Source organism: Delphinapterus leucas, chromosome 10 (genome assembly GCF_059928025.1).
Source record: "Delphinapterus leucas isolate spDelLeu-1000000601 "Yukka" chromosome 10, BTC_Dleu_Yukka2, whole genome shotgun sequence".
NCBI classification, from domain to species: domain Eukaryota; kingdom Metazoa; phylum Chordata; class Mammalia; order Artiodactyla; family Monodontidae; genus Delphinapterus; species Delphinapterus leucas.
The window spans coordinates 53559315-53581868 of record NC_143138.1 but is presented as its reverse complement, the minus strand read 5'-3'; the positions used below and the strand labels follow the sequence as shown (position 1 = coordinate 53581868).

Sequence of the window (22554 nt, the reverse complement as noted above, 5' to 3'; positions counted from 1 at the left end):
TGTTCAAGAACCTCTGCTCATGCTCATGCCACTGGTTGAAAGTTAAGACTGTTGAAGGGAAACAATGTACTGGCCCCTGCTGGGTGAAATCAGCCCTGTTATTCCTGTATATTGTGCCATTCTCCATTTCTGATCTGTGATTTTTGTCTAAAAGCCCAGTGCTGCCTTTCCTCTTCCTCTAGTTTTTTTCTTCTGTCCTCCACAGAGACTGTGTCATATAGTCTTTCCTCAGAACTCCATCCCTGTTCACCTCTCCACCCATCTCATGCCCCAAGCATGTGTCCTGGCCTCTTAGCTTACCAAGAAGATAGAAGCCATCCAGCAGAAACTCCCATTTCCTGTCTCCAAACTGGCAAAGTTAACCGCACATAAGCCCATTCTTTCTACCTTTTCTTCTATGGAAATGGCTGGAGGTCTTACCTTGAAGCTGTTGATAGCCACATAAACATGTACTCTGTTTTTTGCTAACATGGTCTCATCTGCTTGGCCACCGGGAATTTTTCATAAATTTCAGTTTGCTGCTTGACATCCCTTTTTATTTTTCAGCCTTGTTGTGAGTTTATCCAGCATATCTTTTCTGACACTTTAAGGAAAGGGATGTGGGAGAGGTGGAAGAGGGGTGTTTTCTGTTGTGCCTGATCCAGTCTTCCTCACAGTAGACACCCTCTCTTTTCAGATACTTATCTCTCTGCTTGTTTTACTTATGTTGCTGTTGCTTAGAGCATTGCCTTAGGCCCTCCTTTTTCACTTCTGTACCTTATCTGAAGCTTAAGTCACCCACTTTATCCTAGTGACTCTCATATGGTACTTCCAGCCCACATTGTTCTCCTGCACTTACTTAGTTACATGCCTTTTGGTCATCTTAAACCTCAAAACTACTTTTCCTCCTGCATTGCTTTATCTCATTAGATGAAACCACTATCCTCTCATTGCTCAAGTGAAGAATTTGGGCATTATTCTAGAAATTTACTCAGTCCTAATTGATTCAACCTTCTAAACATTTCCATTCTCACTGCTAATTCAGGGCACAATCATCTTTGGCCAGCTGCACCTCCTCCCCACCTCCTATCCCTAAATTCTCTTCCACGCTGCATATTTGAATAACCTTTCTAAAAGGTAAATCTTCTCTACTAACTTAAAACCCTTCAGTGACTACTCATTACCTTCAAGAAAATATTCAAACAAAGCCTATCATTTTTGCTTGTCATTCCCTTCTCACTCTCACTCTCAATCCTGGAAACTATGTTCATTTCCCCAAATGTGCCACGTGCTTTTCCTCATAGCCTTGAAATAGGCCATCAAAGAGACTTCTCTTTTCTTCCTCAAGTGTGGGTTAGCTCTCCACTCTGAATTGGAATCACTTATCTGTAACCTTAACTATCCTGAAACTCACAGGGCAGAAATCATCTGAAGCCTTGACCCCAGAATGGGCCGTAGTGTTTAGGAGACACCTCATACCATGAGGTTTGTTGGGTGTGTTTTCCCATGTCCTTTTCTTTTTTTTTTTTTTTTTTGCGGTACGCGGGCCTCTCACTGTTGTGGCCTCTCCAGTTGCGGAGCACAGGCTCCACATGCGCAGGCTCAGCGGCCATGGCTCACAGGCCCAGCTGCTCCGCGGCATGTGGGATCTTCCTGGACTGGGGCACGAACCCGTGTCCCCTGCATCGGCAGGCAGACTCTCAACCACTGCGCCACCAGGGAAGCCCTCCCATGTCCTTTTAAGTTGAAGTCAACTTAAAGCTGTGTTAACAGCTTCTGAATAGTAGCTGGCTTCCATGTTAACTGGAAGCTGTCCTTACTTCTCCCCAACATGATTGAGACCACCTGCTGTCCCCAACAGGTTACTTAGAGAACCAGGGTGTGAGCAGCAGCCCCATCTCCTTTCATCTAGGATCACCTCCAACCCCCAGAATGTTTCTCTTATATGTGTTAGAGTAAGCATCTGAGTCCAGCTGAAATATCAGGTGAGCTCCAATACACATCCCAGAAAGGAAGGGCTAGAAAAGAGCTTCTATTTCAACTTCTGAATACAGTTGAAATAGATGCTGGGTTTTTTCCTGGGACAGGAGTAATGTGGTTGGTAAATAGTTTACAAGCTGAAATTATTTGATGTCCGTAACTTGATAAATAAACTTTTTAAACTTTCAGATACTACACATACAATCACAGTGTATGACTCTGTAAAGCCTCTAAATATTTTTCTAAGAGAGGCAGTGCAACACAGTGATAACAACTATGGGTAGTGGAGCTAGACTGCTTGGGTTCAAATTCTGCCTCCATGACTTATTAGCAGTGTGTGCCTTGGTTTCTTAATCTGTAAAATAGAGTTAATAAGATTGCGATGATGATTAAATGAGTTAATATATGTAAAGCCCTTACAACACACCAAGCACTATATAAGTTTTTAAAAAATAAATAAGTTTGAAAAATTAAGGAATTCAGGGCAGATTTTTATTTTGATTGCTCTAGACCCATTTTTTCCTTCAAATGTAAGGAGTGTCAGATGCCAAAAGCTATCCCCTGTGATTCTGACATTTGACTCTGAAGGACCTACTTGAGAAGAGCCACCTTCACTAAAGTGCATGGTTTGATTTCACATTGTATGGTCTGTGTAGTCCTACCTCTTGAAGTCTTGAACATCTGGGGTAGGAATTCAATCAGTGGCTACTAAAATGCAACACAGTTGAGTGCCCTGCTTAGAAGGACATATCTGGTCTCCTGAAGAGTGTCTGCAGTCTTAGGATCAGGAGGCCAAAACATACATCTTACCTGGGGAAAATTAAAAGTTGTTGTATAGTTACTTTTTACCTCCAAACAATAGTAATTATTCCAAGCCTTCACAGAAATAATTTAACTTGTGAATGCATTGCTTCTGAAGAGGAAAAAAAAAGATAAAAGAAAAATTCTAGATACTGTGCTTTAGAAGCAAATGTTTGCACTGTACAGAAATTTTGGCAGGTGTCTATTAGTCTTAGATTTTTTCCAGAAGTTGAGCCTCAACAATAGTAGGGTCTGGAAAAGAAGGGAGTTTTTTTTTTTAAATTTCCTTGGCAAGAAGATGAGAGAGAAATATAGGAAAATCACATATTCTTATCCCATACTATTCATTTAACTCTTGTTTTAAAAACTATTTTGAGTTTATCGTAAAACTTTGAAAAACATTTGTCACTTTTATTTTCTAAGTGTTTTTATTCCGTACAGGAACTTGGCATTGATGGCGACTAATTTGTGTGTTTTTCTTTTTTTTCTTTTTTTCCTTTTGCATGCTGTCCCCTGTGTTGGAACTCTCAATAGAGAGTAAGTTGGTTCAATATTTGTTGGAAACCTAACTTTACTGCATGACTGTGAAATTAACCCTTTTTCTCTGTTTTCTCTCCCGAAGAGTTCATGCAGTGTTGGACCCTTTGCAATCCACGAAATGCTATTTGCAGTTATGCAAACTGTCATTCTGTTTGGAGATGTGCTTTTTAATATACTAATTAATCTAATTTGATTATGTTCTTCTGTTCTATATTGGATGACTGGCACACCTAAGATATAAGAGGTTAAGAAAAGGCTGCCTCAATTGTAATAGCTCAAATATTATAATTTTCCAATAAACTACAGTTATAAATAGATTCCATTGAAGGTTGGTTTCGTTGAATTATTAAAAAAGTAATTCCCAAGTTTCACAATTAATTTTTTAAATTGAATTCCAACCTCCACATATGCGCTTTCTAATAGTCTATTAACGGCATTCCACAAAAGCAAACAGGGCTGTTTAAGGAGCAGTGATTCTCAGCTTTCTGTTCTGAAATCAAATTTTTAGCCCTAGTGCTATATTAACATGTCCACTTTCCTCTTTGTCCTTTAATCATAGATAAGGAAATGGGAGAATATCAACATCTGACAGTGAACTCTCTGTGATAGGGCAGCCAAGTAAGAAATTTTATGCAAAATTTCCAATGTATATTTTGGATGGATATATATATATGCATATATTTATCATTTAGTAAGTACCATTGATAAGATATAAGTATTTTGAAAAAAATAGTATAATTCTATATATAGAGTACCATAAATAACATGTCTACATTTTTATTCAGCTATACTCACATTTTATCTAATCAAAAGAAATTTCTACTTTTGATTAGAGACTCAGAGAAGTCTTTTTTAAGAAAATAGCAATTCAGATCTTGACAGGAACATAAACTTTGGATTATGTCAGGATGAGAAGAAAGGGCCTCCCTGGTGTGACTAGCCTGAGTCCAGAGAAGTGGGAGATGTTAGAAAGACTATAGGAAAGAAAAAGAAAATCTTGGCTGCCATGAAAGGAATGTCTTACATATCTTCCCTTGCACTGAGAAAAAGGGTTGGCTACCAATTGCAGGGTAAGGTTTATTTACTTATGAGAAAATTCTTACTCTTTAAGGAACTTTTCCTGCACATTCATTGAACAACTTTTTTTTTTTTTTTTTTTTTTTTGCGGTACGCGGGCCTCTCACTGTTGTGGCCTCTCCTGTTGCGGAGCACAGGCTCTGGACGCGCAGGCTCAGCGGCCATGGCTCACGGGCCCAGCCGCTCCGTGGCATGTGGGATCCTCCCGGACCGGGGCACGAACCCGCGTCCCCTGCATCGGCAGGCGGACTCTCAACCACTGCGCCACCAGGGAAGCCCTGAACAACTTTTTAATTTGGTCCTCAGCCTCTGATAACTTTAGGCTTCGTTCTAATTGGTGATACAAGACTAAAAAATATATAGTCTTTTTTCTCAAATGTTATATATTCCAGATGGGAAGATGATATAAATTCAGAAGAAGTGAAATAGCACCATAAAGCTAGCCCCACTACAAGTTCCAAGTAGGGATGATCAGTGGCTATTATCTAAAGAGGTCCAAGAAGCTTTTTGGCTGGGTCTTGAGTGGGAAGCTTTGTAGGAAGTCATGCACTTTGTGTAAATAGGGGGATTAGGGAGTGTGGTAGAAAATGCAGAGTGTGTGTGAGATGTGTTCAGGGACAAAGAGTTTATGTTGCCAAATGGTCCAGCATGAGTCTGGAGAGTTAGAACTTCATCTAAGCCTTGGAGACATTATTCTACAGACAGTGAAGGGAGATGAAAGGATTTCGTTTCTATCAAAAGAGTGATGTCACAATCTGATAATGAGAAAGAAGTATGAGTTGGCCAGCCGTCTGTTTTGTAAATAAAGTTTTATTGGAACACAGCTGTGCTCACTTGTTTGCATAATGTCTATGGCCATGCTACGATGACAGAGCTGAGTAGTTGTGACACACTATATGGCCTGCAAAGCCTAGGATATTTACTTTCTGGCCTGTTGCAGAAATCCAGACTTGAGGTCAGAAAGAATTGGTGCCTACGATAATGTTGTGATCAACAGATTTGAGGAAGGCCAAAAGTGAGAGCTATTCTAGAGGTTATTTTGGGGCCTAGTAGGCTAGGACAGAGAGGCCCTGTCAAGGAAGTCATACTTTCGGTGAAAAGAGAATCAGGATGAAGACTGGCTCTTACATCTCTCCTTATTTAGGATGCAAAAGGAAAATGCCTGGTAGAAAGAATGAAAGAAGGAAGGGAGATAATAAGAGGAAAAACAGTGTCAAGCTACAGAATGGCTAAGCATGCTAAGCTAATGAAAAAGCTATTACATATCACGATTAGAAGATAATTGATGGGTGCAATAGGATGGAAATTGAAGGAGAAATTCTTGAGACAGTGTCTTCTGCATCTGTAAACAAAGAATTTAGGTTGAGAATAAAAGAGTAAAGATAGAGGAGACCATACTTTAAAGAATAAGAATATAGAAAGCAAGATTAGTCAACAGAGGAATAAAATTGGCTCTTCCTTGGAGAAACGCTTATGAGAAGGATAGCTGTAGAGGAAATCAAAGTGAGGGAAAAGTCAGTGGAGAATTTTATTATGAATGACAGTAAAGTAGACGAGGTAAGTTGTCTAGTAACAGAGCAGATGGAACACAACTAAAAACCAAGTGACTTAGCCATTGATTAGCTGTGGAAACCTTGGGAAGTCACTTAATTTTCTAGTTCTCAGTTTCCTGAGAACCAGATAAAATGGGAGGGTTGACTTGGGCATTCTAATGTCTATGATTTTCAAAATGGATTTTGGCATAGAGAAAGCTTAAAGTTGGACTCTTCAGGAAAATAGGCAAGAGTTGAAACAATAAGAGTGAAAGTGAACCAAAGAATTAGAGTGTTGTACTGGTAAACCATGTTTGAGAGGGGGCAGGAAGCCCTGATTTGTAATGTTTGTTATAAATTCTGAGGTGTAAATATTCCCACATGGCTGATTTCAAGCCACCAACCAGCTCACAATATTCCTGAGTATTTAACATTTGACTTTCTAGGCAGGTACTGACTGACTCCAGGACATCAATTGACAGATTTGCCAGGTACCAATAAGAGTGAGTACTAGATTAGACACATGGACTTGTCGCAGAGCAGGTCTAGTGAAGTTCCTCAGCAGCGTTCAAGCCCTGAGGAGGGAGCCAGAGACAGTTTCAGTGAAGCTATGGGCCACGGGTTGTGGGTGGGGTTAGGACCGGAGTCAATGGTCTGCATTGTGAATAAGAACAGTGTTGAAGCAGGTACTTACTGCCTGGGGGTCAGAGGTAACAGAAAATTCGAAGTAGTCATAGTTTCTGCTTTTACAGATAGTATCTTGAGCAAGTAGCTAAAGTGTACTTTTTCTAACTCAGATTCAAATGTTGAAAAGCTCAGTTATAATTCTGATAGATAAAAATCCTTCATTTCTAACATAAGAAAAGAAAGTTGTTCATGTATAACTATATAAAGGAAATTCAAGAAATAAAATATATATTGAGAACAAAACTCTTTAATTTTCAAATTAGTGTAGTTACTTTGAGCTTAACTTTTGAAACCATAGTTTTTATAATCCATTGTGATTATAAATTATCTCATATAATACAACATGCCTGACATTGTCTTAAGAGCTTTTCCCTCTTTACCTAGAAATAAATTTTCCTGTATGATATTGAATTTATTGAGGAGATATAACCTTACCGTTTATCACTTTTCCTTAGTTTTGTTTTGTTTTATTTAATTTTTTGGCTGTGCCGCACGGCATGTGGGATCTTAGTTCCCCGACCAGGGATCGAACCCCTGCCCCCTGCAGTAGAAGCGTGGAGTCTTAACCACTGGACCACCAGGGAAGTCCCCATAAGTTTTTGTTTTTTGTTTTTTGTGGTACACGGGCCTCTCACTGTTGTGGCCTTTCCCGTTGCGGAGCACAGGCTCCGGACACGCAGGCTCAGCGGCCATGGCTCACAGGCCCAGCCGCTCCACAGCATGTGGGATCCTCCTGGACCGGGGCACAAACCTGTGTCCCCTGCATCAGCAGGCGGACTCTCAACCACTGCGCCACCAGGGAAGCCCCCCCCATAAGTATTTTTAATGAGATAAAGCACTTATGAATTTTAGCTTCCCTTCCCTTAAATTTTTCCTGAATCTTCCAAAAAGTTTCAAACTTATAGATTAATATTGGAAACAGTATAAAACCCGTCAATAGAAATGGAGACTAATAGCATGCCATCTAGGACTTTTTAGAAATCATTAAAATGTAGATGTAGATTTGTATCCTGATTTTATTTATTTTAGGTACAGTTATAGTTATCCCAGGTCATTTAAAATTACTTTTGGGGCAGTTTTAATAAATAATATGTCTTATACCAAAAAATTTTGTGACCACTGACATTTTGAGAACTAAGAAGTCTCCAATTAGCACGTTATATCAAAATCATCTTATGTGTTAAGGTAGCTGTCGGCATAGTCAACCTCTGATTAACTCACTGCCACTCTTCCACAGAGCTGGGGGCTGATGAGACCATAGGTAGTTCCTTGCCCTAAATTTCAGATAAAATAGATTGCAGTTTAAGCTGTGGCATCATTGACAACCTTAGGTGTGCCAGCCATTATAGCCAAAGTTTCTTTACCAAGTGATGCTGCATGGAATAGCTAATTGTCGAACTTCAGCAGAAGTTGGATAACAGTTCAGATGTACTCTTGTATCACAGAGTCCAATGAAAAGCAAGAGAGATTGTTTTTCCGCTTGGCTGCCAATCGCTGTGCCTCTGATTCCTGTATTCCTTTCTATTTCAGTTTTGAATTGATCATAGAGGTCAATATTTCCTCCTTTTTCTCCTCCCTCCCCCATTTATCCACTGTAGGTGTTCAGCATGTTTTTGGAGACTTTAGTGGACTTCATACAAGTCCACAAAGATGATCTTCAAGATTGGTTGTTTGTACTGCTGACCCAACTACTAAAAAAAATGGGTGCTGATTTGCTTGGGTCTGTTCAAGCAAAAGTTCAGAAAGCCCTCGATGTTACAAGGTAAGATTTTCTTCATGTATTTCAAGTTTACCTGGTAGTAATCAAGAATATTTCATTTCTTTGTTAAAAGTTCAGATTTCTGAGTCTTTTCAAACTATGTAGATTGCATGAGTTCCATTTGAAAATTATTGATGTTGCCCATTTACATGGTATATTTAATGCAACGTTGATCCTTAGTTCAAACACTGCATTTAATCTATTAAAAAATTTTATTAACATTGGTTGAGTAATTCAGGGTAGTGTTTTATTTTAATTAAGATGTAACTGCAAAGTAGAGTTGAAGATTTTATTCAGTCTAGTGTAAAGATAAAAATATTTTCTAAGTTTAAAAAGAATGTTTTATTATGCATTCTTTTTTCAGAAGATTTTGAACCAATGATATATTTCTACTTTCTTGTGTAGATTGTTGAAGTGACTTATTTCAAATATCCATTTACTAAGTTGAGGTGAGTCTAGAATTCAGATACTAGGTATGGAAACTTCTCTGATAATGTTGAACTTTTTACTGAATACATTTTTCTGATTAAATCTATAAATGAGGCAAGAGATCATTCTTTGCTATAGTGTTGCTTTTTAACCCCCTACAGGGGGTTAAATTTATACTTACAGGGTATAAATTCAGACGTTCAGATTCTTCTGGGAGTAGCTTTTATCGTATACTTTACCACATAGACTATATACCACATACAGGTGCTACTTCATGCATGCTTTCTGAATGACATTGTGTTTTGTTTGGTATTAAACATAATCTTCTGTTAAGTTTGCTAAATGCTTACTTGCTGACTTAATTTTTATTTTATTTTGCTTTGTTCTTTCCTTATTTCAGAGAATCTTTTCCAAATGATCTTCAGTTCAATATTCTAATGAGATTTACAGTTGATCAGACCCAGACACCAAGCTTGAAGGTAAAAATTTGAGGTCTTTTGATGATATTTTAAGGAACTGAAGTATTTTATTCATAAAGTTATGCTAATATTTGTATTTCTGTCACACAAGAAGCTGTTCAATCAGTGGATTTTGTTTTTATAAACTTTCAGACAGTCAAGCCAGCACTTCGGGACCAGCTTCACTCTTTTTGGAGTTCCAAGGTTTTTTTTGGTTTTGTTTTAATCTGCATTATTTCTTTTCTTAACTCTCTTTACAAACTGCAGTGTTTCAGATAATGTTTGTATGCATCTATATATTCAACTACTAACCTTTATAAGCCTATAAAGCATGCATGGATTTGATTTCAAATGTTATTCGATACCAGACTATCTTTTGGAGAAGCTTACTGGGGATACATGTTTAGAAGGCAACACAAGTATGGCCGCTAACCCTAAGCTGTTATGCAAACTCGCTCTATAAAATCTTATCTAATTTTATGTTTGTGATTTCCCAATCCTTTTTTTTTTTTAAGTTAGGCATTTGAAGAGTTATTCTGGGCAAAATGTCAGTTTTGCCTATGTATTTCAGTAAACAGAACTTTTTAAGTTTGATGTCAGTGCTATTCTCCAGTTCTTAACTGAAACAGTAATGGTTTTTTCTTTTTGCAATGTGATTTTCTAATGTGTGCACAAAATTTAGATTCAGGATTAACTTCCTCCATTGTTATTAGCACACATTTTCTAGTTAATTTAAGTGAAAACTAGGTAGATTCCAATTTTTGATTAAAAATAATTATTTAACATAAAAGAAAAGATAATATAAAAGATCTGCCCTGAATTCTTTACTAAAGATGTTTCTTAGTGAGTTTTCTTAAATTAAAAAGAGGTTAAAGTCAGGGAAATAACAAGCATATGAGCATTTATAAGCCTTGTATTTTCTGCTCTATTCTGCACGAAGTATGTTTCTATATGCATTATTGCCTTGGATTGATTTTCCTTTAAGTTTCTGAATATGATTTTACCTTAAAATCACAATTATGTTTCTTACCAGTGTTGACTTATACTCAACATAATGTTATTTTCTCAGAGCTGCTTTGTGAAAAAGGATCCATCTGTTCTGATTTTAAAAATTGACCTGCAGAAAGAGAATAATTTACTTGATATTATTGATAAATACTGTTTAAACTTATTTTTTTGTCCAAGCCATTGTGCTAGGCATTCATAGGAATATAAAACTTACAATTTCCTATCATTATTGTATATAATACATGATAAACTGTAAACTGTGATAAGAGTTATGATTTAGGTACTGGTGGTAGGTATTCAAGTGCTGTTGAAAACATATGTTTCATGGCCCAGTAGAAATGGAGGTCTAAATCATTAGCTTAAGAAATAAGGGTGATAGGTGAGTTGAAGGAGAGAATAAAGTTGCTGAAGGCCTGAAGAGAAAGACAGTGGAAAACATTTAATTAAAACATCATACTATTGGGGCTTCCCTGGTGGCGCAGTGGTTAAGAATCCGCCTGCCAATGCAGGGGACACGGGTTCAAGCCCTGGTCCAGGAAGATCCCACGTGCCGCGGAGCAAGTAAGCCCGCGCACCACAACTACTGAGCCTGCACTCTAGAGCCCGCGAGCCACAACTACTGAGCCCACAAGCCACAACTACTGAAGCCCATGCTCCTAGAGCCCATGCTCCACAGCAAGAGAAACCACCACAATGAGAAGCCCGCGCACCACAATGAAGAGTAGCCCCCACTCGACACAACTAGAGAAAGCCCGTGCACAGAAATGAAGACCCAACGCGCCCAAAAATAAAAACAATAAATAAATTTATTTTAAAAAAAAAGTCATACTGGAGACTAGAATCACAGACTGTTTCTCTAAAAGCCCTATATACATATACATATATATAATATGTATACCTAGACTGTTTCTCTAAAAGCCATGTATACCTGTATGCATATGTGTATATATGGCTTTTGTATATAGGGCTTTTAGACAAACAGTCTATGTATAATATATGTGTATTATATATAAACCATAATATATAATATGAACATAGTATGTACTTGGCTTTTATATATTATATATACACACATAGGCACACACACGTAAAGCTGTAGGGGAAGATCACTCTTCAACTCATAAATTGATGTTTTAAGACAGCGAGGAGACGTTCTATTAGAGCTACACCTTATGCTGAAAATAAAAGTAACTTTCAGATGGGTGACAGGATTAAGAATTAAAAACTTAACAGGTTGTAGAAAAACACAAATAACTTGAGTATGAGATGCATAAAAATTCTTTATTGAAGAAGTGCTGGATCTTTCAGATAAAATTTTACATCTCTCACAGAGTATCATGTGGGTAAATGTCAGAAAGGAAGCAATAAAATAGGGGGAAATCGCATACAGTGATTTTATTTGAGTAATATTTTTTTAAATAAATGGAATTTTGTTGACTTTTTTTTCTGAGTTTCATAAACAGGTTTAGAATTATACACACCTTAGCGACTAGATTGTTTTTCCTCTCTGAAGAAGAATGCATGTTTATGTTATTCAGAGTACAGACCATGTAGAGAACCTTGTGAAATATTCTAACAAAATGTAAATTTTCAAATGATTATATGTGTATCGTGGTTATTTTGCCTTTGGTATAGTAAACACACCTATTCTGTGAAACCCTTTAAAAACTTGACATACCTCTCTATAAATTGTCAAGACACAGAACTAACTGAATCTCACATAGTGCAAATAAATATATTCAAAAAAACAAAATACATTGATGTTCATTCTTTGATTTACTATAGTCACCTTTCAGCCAGTCACACTGAAAAAAGGTGACGTGGCTTCAAGAATCCAGAATGTTATGTGCTGCCATAATTTAGTTGGGCCTGCTACTGCAAAAGTAACCATAAATCTCTTTCCCTCTCTGCTGTACAATTTACTCATGATGGCTGATAGGTTAATTCTTGTTTTTTTCAGTACATTTCTTAAAGTTATAGTTACTTCTTCTTAAAATTCATTTATCATGAAATGAAGAATGTAAGTTGATGCATTCTGTCTTTTTTTTTAAACTGGAAGCAGAAGGGGGAAAATGTACAAGAGTCAGAACTTTGACATATTACTTCCTATATATTAACTTGGCTTAGTACTTCCCAGAGACCTTATTTGGATTGAGTGAGAAAAATGACATCTTAAGATCAATAATAAGGGAAGGAGTATAGAAAACCTGATTACCTTAATCTTTGACAATATTTTTTCAAAGTCACTATTTTAATATATTTAAACCTTCCTTTTTCTAAGTCAGCAAATCAGCATTTAATATGTGTTTAGAATCTGCTGTATACAAGGACTGTGCACTGTGCCAGGTGCCATTTCTAAAGGGCACTGGTAAAGTCTTAGAGAACCATTACTTAGAAATCCTAGAATGTTAGATGTGACTTTAAAAACAGTGGTTCTCAAACTTTTTTTCTACCCCAGCATACCTGAGAAAGGGGAGATTATTTAACAATGGCTTACTCTAAGGATAAAGAAGGCTGCATCTAAGAGAGAAGCATGTGTGCTTTGCCCCACCTCCTGCTTACTTTGAAGCCTGCATCCTACCACACACCTACCCACCATGCCACCCACGCATCAGGAATTCCTGGGAGAATAATAAGACTTTTTAAACTCATATATGATAGTTCTTTTATACAGATAAGTATTGTCTCTTCTCCAGTGATACTTGTGTAAAACTTTTTTGTCACATTTATTTTGAGACATAGTTCTAGCAGTTGATGGACCTATTAAGGAACCTGATCTCATTGTGTGAGTCTTACTGTGTGTTTGCCAAAAACATGTATTGCCCACCTTGATTAACCAGTTGATTTATAATACCTTATTTCCAAAATTCTTTGATTTCCCCAAGAGGCAAATTGTACTTCAATTTATAAAGACTGGTTCCTAGGGAAATCTAGACAAGAGTCAGCTGTAATCTCTGAAGGCAGACTCAAGGAGAAGTGTCTGATCTTATCAAGAGAGTCTTTAGCAGTTCAAACACGGGGAATGAAACTTATAAGTTCTGCTGTGTATGAAAAAAATCCACATTTTCATATACTTGTACCTCTGGTAGGTAGGTGATTGTATAACTTCTCTTTTGTTGTTGATGCTTATTCATTTTGTATTTGTCAAAAAAATAATCACCTAGGGACTTCCCTGGCCGTCGAGTGGTTAAGACTCTGCGCTTTCACTGCAGGGGGCATGGGTTTGATCCCCCGTGGAGGAACTAAGATCCCACATGCCACACAGCGCAGCCAAAAAAAAAAAAAGTCACGTAATTATTTCTGAAGTGTTCTCATTGCCCCTCAATGACCAGCTGATTGTCCTCTCTCATTGTGCATCCCTCTGCAGGTGAAGGTTGCTATCCTTAAATACATAGAAACTCTGGCCAAACAGATGGATCCAGGAGATTTTATAAATTCCAGTGAAACTCGCCTGGCAGTGTCTCGGGTCATCACTTGGACAACAGAACCCAAAAGTTCTGATGTTCGGAAGGTATGTTTTAATTTAAGATTTAGAAGATAAATTAGAAAAGCAAGTCAGTCATTTTGGATTGCCAGTGAAGGAAGCTAATATTTTCAGGATGTTACCAGTTAGCATAGAGTTATTTACCTGGTGATATAAAGACCTTTTTAAAAAAAATCTTCTCTTTTAAATTTTATTTTAAATTTTATCCAATTAATATGAGTATAATTTTCAAACTTAGAATTAAAGATAACTGTCTTTGAAACAGTCCTCCCAACCTCTAATCTTATAGCCATTCAAAATATTTCAAATCTTTCCCCTCACATTTACCTATATATTTCAAATAAGAGCTTGCACTGTTTCTTGATTTATTAATTTTAGGCATTATTTATTGATCCATTGATAAATTTAGTCATTATATATGTCTGTCTACCTTTGTAAATTAAGACTTAACTTTCCCCTATCCTTTCCTATGTCTTTCCCCATAACCTTCAAAATACTTATGAATCAATTGTTGGTACTCAATAGAAAAGATTTAATTTTGACTATGGAAGTATTCACCCCTACGCCAAGTGGTTTATTACAGCCTCCTTCCTTACAGAAGCTTTATTTGTCCTGGTGTTAATAATTTACCTTTTCATTTTCCTTTTTTTTTCCCCCACATGTTTTTTAAGTACTTGTTGTTAGGTTCAACATCTCTGTCATATGCTCATGGCTAAGATTTTCCATATGCTCAAAAACATAGGTTATTTATTTTCTGGGGAGTTCCTTTCTAGACCCTCCTCTGTTCTCTTCACCTTCTTCCTGAGACTTCTCTTCAACCCTAATCATTCGTTTCTTGCATTCTGTATCTAGCTCTGTTGACAAAGCCAGAATAATCAAAACAGTATGGTACTGGCACAAAAACAGACACATAGATCAATGGAACAGAATAGAGAGCCCAGAAATAAAACCCATGCACACGTGGTCAATTAACCTATGATAAAGTAGCCAGGAATATACAATGGAGAAAAGATAATCTGTTCAGTAACTAGTGCTGGGAAAACTGGACAGCTACCTGTAAAAGCATGAAATTAGAATATTCTCTATCACCATATATAAAAATAAACTCAAAATGGATTAAAGACCTAAATGTAAGACTGTAAAAATCCTAGAGGAAAGCATAGGCAGAACACTTTCTGACATAAATCACAGCAATACTTTTTTGGATCCATCTCCTAAAGCAAAGGAAATAAAAATAAACAAATGGGACCTAATTAAACTTAAAAGCTTTTGCAGAGCAAAGGAAACCATAAACAAAACAAAAAGACAACCTATTGAATGGAAGAAAATATTTGCAAATAATATGACCAATAAGGGATAAATATCCAACATTTATAAACAACTCATACAACTCAACATCAAAAAAATGAGCAACCCAGGGGCTTCCCTGGTGGCGCAGTGGTTGAGAGCCCGCCTGCCGATGCAGGGGACACGGGTTCGTGCCTCGGTCCGGGAAGATCCCACATGCCGTGGAGTGGCTAGGCCCGTGAGCCATGGCCGCTGAGCCTGCGCGTCCGGAGCCTGTGCTCTGCAACGGGAGAGGCCACAGCAGTGAGAGGCCCGCGTACCGCAAAAAAAAAAAAAAAGAGCAACCCAATTGAAAAATACGCAGAAGAACTGAATAGACATTTTTCCAAAGAGGAAATGCAGATGGCCAACAGGCATAGGAAAAGATGCTCAACATCGCTAATCATCAGGGAAATGCAAATCAAAACCACAGTGATATATCACCTCATACCGGTCAGAATGGCTATTATCGAAAAGAACACAGATAACAAATGTTGACGAGGATGTGGGAAAAAGGGAACCTTCTTATACACTGTTTTTGGGAATGTAAATTGGTGCAGCCACTGTGGAAAACACTATGGAGGTTTCTCAAAAAACTAAGAATAGGGACGTCCCTGGTGGCGCAGTGGTTAAACATCTGCCTACCAATGCAGGGGACACGGGTTTGAGCCCTGGTCCAGGAAGATCCCACATGCCGTGGAGCAACTAAGCCTGTGTGCCACAACTACTGAGCCTGTGCTCTGGAGCCCACGAGCCACAACTACTGAGCCCGTGGGCCTAGAGCCCGTGCTCTGCAACAAGAGAAGCCACCTCAATGAGAAGCCTTTGCACCACAACAAAGAGTAGCTCCTGCTCACCACAACTAGAGAAAAGCCCACGCACAGCAACGAAGGCCCAATGCAGCCAAAAATAAATTAATTAATTTTAAAAAAACATTATTTGAAATGTTTGAAATAATTTGAAAAGATACATGCACCCTAATGTTTATAGCAGCATTTTTTACAATTGCCAGGATGTGGATGGAAGCAACCTAAGTGTCCATCAGCAGATGAATGAAGGGACTTCCCTGGCAGTCCAGTGGTTAGGACTTCGCCTTCCAATGTAGGGGGTGTGGGTTTGATCCCTGCTCAGGGAGCTAAGATTTCACATGGCTCAGGGCCAAAAAACCAAGACATAAAACAGAAACAATATTGTAACAAACTCAATAAAGACTTTAAAAATGGTCCACATCAAAAATAATAATAATCTTAAAAAAAAAAACAGGTGAATGGATAAAGAAGATGTGATGTATATATATGCCATGGAATACTACTCTGCCATAAAAATGAATGGGATTTTGCCATTTGCAGCAGCATGGATGGACTTGGAGGGCATTATACTAAGTGAAATAAGTCAGACAGAGAAAGACAAATACTGTATGATATCACTTACATGGGGAATCTAAAAAATACAACAAACTAGTGAATATAACAAAAAAGAAGCATATTCACAGATACAGAGAACAAACTAGTGGTTACCAGCAGGAGAGGGGCAATATGGGAGTGGGGAATTATGAGGTACCAACTATTAGGTATGAAATCAGTCACAAAGATATATTGTACAATGGGGAATATAGCCAATATTTTATAATAAGTATAAATGAAGTATAACCTTTAAAAATTGTGAATCACTATATTGTACACCTATAACGTATAATATTGTACAGCAGCTGTACTTCAATTTTTAAAACCAAGCCAAACAAGACAAAACACATAAAGATTAAGCAGAAATTAATAAAATAGAGAATAGAAAAACAATAGAGAAAATTAGTGAAACCAAAAGTTGTGTTTTTTGGAAAGATCAACAGTATTGATGAACTTTTAGCTAGATTGACAGAAAAACAGAGAAGACTCAAATTACTAGAATTAGAAATGAAAGAGGGAATATTATTACTAACCTTACAGAAATAATAAGGATTATAAAGGAATGTTACAATATTGTATGCCAATAAGTAGTTAACTTAGATGAAATGGACAAATCTCTAGAAAGACACAAACTACCAAAACTGACTCAAGAAGTCAGTAGAACAAGTAAAGAGTTTGATTTAGTAATTAAAAAACCACCGACAGAGAGAAGCCCAGGCTCAGATGGTTTAACTGGTGAGTTCTACCAAGCATTAATATCAGTTCTTCACAAACTCTTCCTTAAAAAACAGAAGAGGAAGGAACACTTTCCAACTCATTCTGTGAGGACAGTTTTATCTTGATAACAAACCCAAAGACATCACACACAAAAAGAAAACTACAGATCAATGTCTCTTACAAATATGGACCTTTTAATCCTGGCAAACCAAATTCTGCAACATATAAAAAGAGAATTATACACCAAGACCACGTGCAATTTATCCCAGGAATGTAAGGTTAACATCTGAAAGTCTATTGTAGTACTCCAGATCAATAGTAAAAAGACAAAAACCACATGATTATCTCAACAGAAAAGGCATCTGGCAAGATCTAACACCTTTCATGATTAAAACAAAAACAAAAAATCGTAAACAAACTATCAAGGGAAGGGAACTTCTTAAACCCAATACAGAGCACCTCTACAGCTATTACTAATATCCACAGCTACTTAATGTGAAAGATTGGATGCTTTCTCCATAAAGTCAGGAACAAGAAATGGATGTCTTCTCTCACCATTTCTGTAAAACATTGTAGCAGGGTTCACTGGTTTCTAGCCAGGATAGTTAGGCCAGAAAAAAGAAAAAAAAGAGAGAAAGGAAGAATAGTAAAACTATTTCTGTTTGCAAATGATACAATTTTATATATAGAAAATCCTTCAGAATCACTAAAAACACATTAGAACTAATAAACACATTCAGCAGGGTTGCAGGATACAAAATCAATATATGAAAATCAATTGTATTTCTAAACACTTGAAATGAGCAATCCAAAAATGAAATTAAGAAAACAATTCCATTTACAGTAGCATTTAAAAGATTAAAATAGGGATAAATTTTTAAAAGGAAGTGCAAAATTTATAGTAGAAACTATGAAATAATATTGAAAGAAATTAAAGAAGATTTAGGTAAATGGAAAATCATTTTCCATTGGATCTTGGATCAGAATACTTAATATTCTTAAGATGGCGATACTTCCCAAAGTGATCTACAAATTCAGTGTAATCCTTACCATATTCCCAGCCGGCTTTGCAGAAATTGACAAGCTGATTCCAAAATTCATAATGGAATTCCAAGGGACCCCTAATAGCCAGAAGAGCCTTGAAAAAAAAAAAAGCAAAGTAGGAGGACTTTACACTTCCAGATTTCAAAACCTAATACAAAGTAATAGTAATCAAGACAGTGTGGTACTGACATAAGGCTAGACATAAAGACCAGTGGAATAGAATTGAGAGTCCAGAAAAAAACCTGTGTTTATGGGCAACTGATTTCCGACAAGGGTGCAAAGACCATTCAGTAAGGAAATCATAGTCTTTTCAACAAATTGTGCTGGGACAACTAAATAGCCACATGCAAAAGAATGAAGTTGAACCCTTACCTCATACCATATACAAAAATTAATACAAAATGATCAAAGACTTAAATGTAAAAGCTAAACCTAGAAAACTCTTAAAAGAAAAGAGGGATAGGGTTTCCCTGGTGGTGCAGTGGTTGAGAGTCCGCCGGCTGATGCAGGGGACGCGGGTTCGTGCCCCGGTCTGGGAAGATCCCACGTGACGCAGAGCGGCTGGGCCCGTGAGCCATGGCCGCTGAGCCTGCGTGTCCGGAGCCTGTGCTCCGCAATGGGAGAGGCCACAACAGCGAGAGGCCTGCATACGGCAAAAAAAAAAAAAAAAAAAAAAAATAGGGATAAATCTTCATGACCTTGGATTTGGCAGTGGATTCTAACCAAAAGCACAAACAACAAAAGGAAAAAATAGATCAGTTGGATTTCATCAAAATTAAGAATTGGGGATATTTCAAGACAAAGAATACTGATGGGACTGTAGAAACCATTGATTGACATGTTTTAAGTAAGGGAATGATACGATCTGATTTATGTTTTTAAACATTATTTTGACTAATGTGACAAAAATGGACTAGCTATGTTGTGTAAGGGAGAAGAGGGTAGGAGAGGTAGGGCTGATATTGAACGGAACCTAAGTTTTCATCTAATGTAGTAGGAAATCAGAAAATGTTTCTAACTGATAAATCAAGAAATAATTATTTAAGCCCATGTATACCTAACAATCAGTAAAAACAAGCAGTACAAAGAACTCTCTGGAGAGCTGAACAGGGGATTGAGAACTATAAAACCTTTTCTAAAGGTTTTTTGTTTTTGTTTTTTTAATCCATGAGTATGTGTTACTTTTATTTAAAGACTGGAAAATTATTTTTAAATAAATGTAAAATGTAGCTAGTAAAATAAATGTGACATTAAACTAACAGAAATAAAGGACTTCATCAAAATATACTAAAGCTATTGCATGGACTTCCCTGGTGGTGCAGTGGTTAAGAATCCACCTGCCAATGCAGGGGACACGGGTTCGATCCCTGGTCCAGAAAGATCCCACATGCCACAGAGCAACTAAGCCCGTGTGCCACTACTGAGCTGCACTCTAGAACCTGTGAGCCACAACTACTGAGACCACACGCCGCAACTACTGAAGCCCGCACGCTCTAGGGCCTGTGTGCCGCAACTACTGAGCCCATGTGCCTAGAGCTTGTGCTCCACAACAAAAGAAGCCACCACAATGAGAAGCCTTTGCATCACAAGGAAGAGTAGCCCCTGCTCACCGCAACTAGAGAAAGCGTGCACACAGCAATGAAGACCCAATGCAGCCAAAAATAAATTTAAAAATTAAAATAAAAAATAAATAAAGCTATTGCATTTTAAATCATGCAATTTAAACCTGTATTATTTGATTCAGAAATAGACAAAGATCAATGGAATATAAAGGAGGGTCCAGAGAAACAGGTTTATATAGAAGATTAGTTCATGATAAGGGTGTCATGTTGAGTCATGAGGAAAGGATACACTCATTGGTTTGGGAACAGTTGGATTGTCTGTCTCTAGAGAGAAAATAAAGCTGCATCTCATACACCAAAATAAAATCTAGGTGGAATAAAATATACCTTAACAATTATTAATTCATTTGCTCAAATTAACTTGAGATCCTTTCACTGTTTAGATTCCAAAAAGACACAGGATCATAAAGTTTTGTTTCAAAATGCAAATAGCTTTATTTAAACACTATTAACATGTTAGAGTACACACCCACACAGTGTATACTTTGTTGCTGTTTTTAACAAAATGAGCTTATGTTACCGGTGTTTTATAATTTTTTTCTTCAGCAGTATGTAATAGTCCTCTCCCAGCCTCTTCATGTGTAGAGCTACATCATCTTTCAAGGCTGTGTTGTGTAGTATGTCATTGTGCCAATGTAACTTAATTTCACCATTCCCCTCCTGTTGTTTATTAGATGTCATAAACGTGGAACACTTAGGTTTTCATAGAGTGGGGTCAGAAAGGGTCCAGAACAAGATGTGCATATTTACATACAAGTCATGATCGTGAACTATTTGGGTTTCTTTCTCCTCTCAATTAAGTTTCTGTGTAATCTGAATTTCACAGTGTGTCTTTTAATAACTCAATTGATTACTTTATAAGAAGAAAGGAAATTTATGTTTTCTTAACTGATCTGAGTAACATTTCTTTTGTTCCCATTTCCACAGAAACATTAGACTAGTTTTAACTTCGAATTGTAGATTTGTTAAGATTAGCTGCTTTGAGAGAAGACTAAATACAGCTAGTTAATTTAAGAATCATATAATGGGACTTCCCTGGTGGTCCAGTGGTTGAGAATCAGCTTTCCAATGCAGGGGACATGGGTTGATCACTGGTCAGGGAACTGGGGTTCCACATACCACAGGGCAACTGGGCCTGCGTGCCACAACTAGAGAGCCCACGTGCTGCAACTACAATGCCCATACACTCTGGAGCCTGTGCACCACAACTACAGAGCCTGCACACCGCAACTACTGAGCCTATGTGCTTTAGAGCCCACACGCCACAACGAAAGATCTTGTGTGCTGCAACTAAGACCCGATACAGCCAAAAAGAAATAAATATGTTAAAAAAGAATCCTATATTGAGAAAATGAAAATTAAAGTGCTAAGTTGCTCTTGATGGGCTTTGTATAGTTTAGGGATGTAGTTCCTTATTTCCATCCATCTTTCTTCTTGTCATAATTTTTTTAGGAAAACTGAAGTAGGAGCGTATATTGACAGAGTAATCCTAGAAACTGTCTGGTTGACTTTTGCCATTGATTGTTAGGTCGTATTTGTTATACTTTTTGTTATACATATTCCTGTCTTACGTTCAAAAAATAAATGGTAAGTCAAATAGTTTTTGATTTTATTCTTCCAGCAAAGAAATTTTAAAGCATATAAGAACATCTTTTTCCCTAGGAAAGATGGCCTTGCACTATTGAACAGAAATGTTGAGTGAAGAAAATGGTCTCCTTTGAGTAAACAAAATATATTCATATGCTTCTTGTATGTCTTTCTTTTCTAGGCAGCGCAGTCAGTCCTGATTTCCTTATTTGAACTCAATACCCCAGAGTTTACAATGTTATTAGGAGCTTTACCAAAAACTTTTCAGGATGGTGCTACCAAACTTCTTCATAATCACCTTCGAAACACTGGCAATGGAACCCAGGTATTTTTCGGTTATCTTCTTGGCCATTGTATAATGTGATGACTGGTTAACAATAATTGTTTTTTTTTTTTTACATGAAGTAAACTTTGATCCTAATGTACAATTTTTGTATGTGCATTGGGCAGCATTTTCTGGGCAGAATTAAATATTTTCCTGGAAAGAATAGAGTTCTTAGGCCTATCATGTTTCTATTATAATTTGGTGTACATTAGGATGGTGGTGAACGGTGGCCAGGGTATGAACAAGGAAAGTGAAATGTAGCAGAACTTAGATGAGGGCATCAGCTTTGCAAGCCATGAGAATTAGGACATGCTCTTTAGATGAACCAGTCCTTATTTGAGGACCAGAAAGGATGACTTATTCCAGGAATAACAAATAAGTCCCGAGGAGGGTAGTGCTTTAAAGGGTGTGTTCACATTTAATAATAACAGGCCTGTCAGCCCATAGGTGGTTGGATAACACAGGATTTTGTTTTGGAGAAGTAAGATCTGAGTAAATGAAACATTAGTGTTATATTTAAATGGTATCAAACCATTTACATAATATGCCTGAGGAATTGAACTTAAGTTTTAAAAAGACAAAGAGAGCGATACCTTTGCTAACGGATAAAGGAGAAAGTAGATGCACTTATGGCAGGATTGAGATAATGTCTAAGGGGAGAACAATCTGAGAACAATTTCTTGGGACCAAAGTCAGTTTTTTTAAAAGAAGGGGGAATTCCCTGGTGGTCCAGTGTTGAGAACTCTTCACATCCACTGCTGAGGGCCTGGGTTCGATCCCTGGTCAGAGAACCAAG

The 22554-nt window shown here is 37.3% G+C and overlaps 1 protein-coding gene across 20 annotated transcripts in view; it reads left to right on the top strand.

The window, feature by feature from the left end:
- Nucleotides 1-22554, top strand: part of CLASP2 (cytoplasmic linker associated protein 2) — a 178148-nt gene that overhangs the window by 134367 nt on the left and 21227 nt on the right. For 15 of the 20 annotated variants that reach the window (XM_089918983.1, XM_089918981.1, XM_089918984.1 and 12 more), the window contains 5 exons: nt 8195-8358; nt 9185-9263; nt 9396-9446; nt 13618-13761; nt 21615-21758. In XM_089918983.1, coding sequence (XP_089775109.1) covers nt 8195-8358; nt 9185-9263; nt 9396-9446; nt 13618-13761; nt 21615-21758 — 582 coding nt within the window. The remainder of the gene's footprint in view (nt 1-8194; nt 8359-9184; nt 9264-9395; nt 9447-13617; nt 13762-21614; nt 21759-22554) is intronic. The other 5 variants (XM_089918985.1, XM_089918989.1, XM_030764112.2 and 2 more) reach the window with 1 other exon arrangement.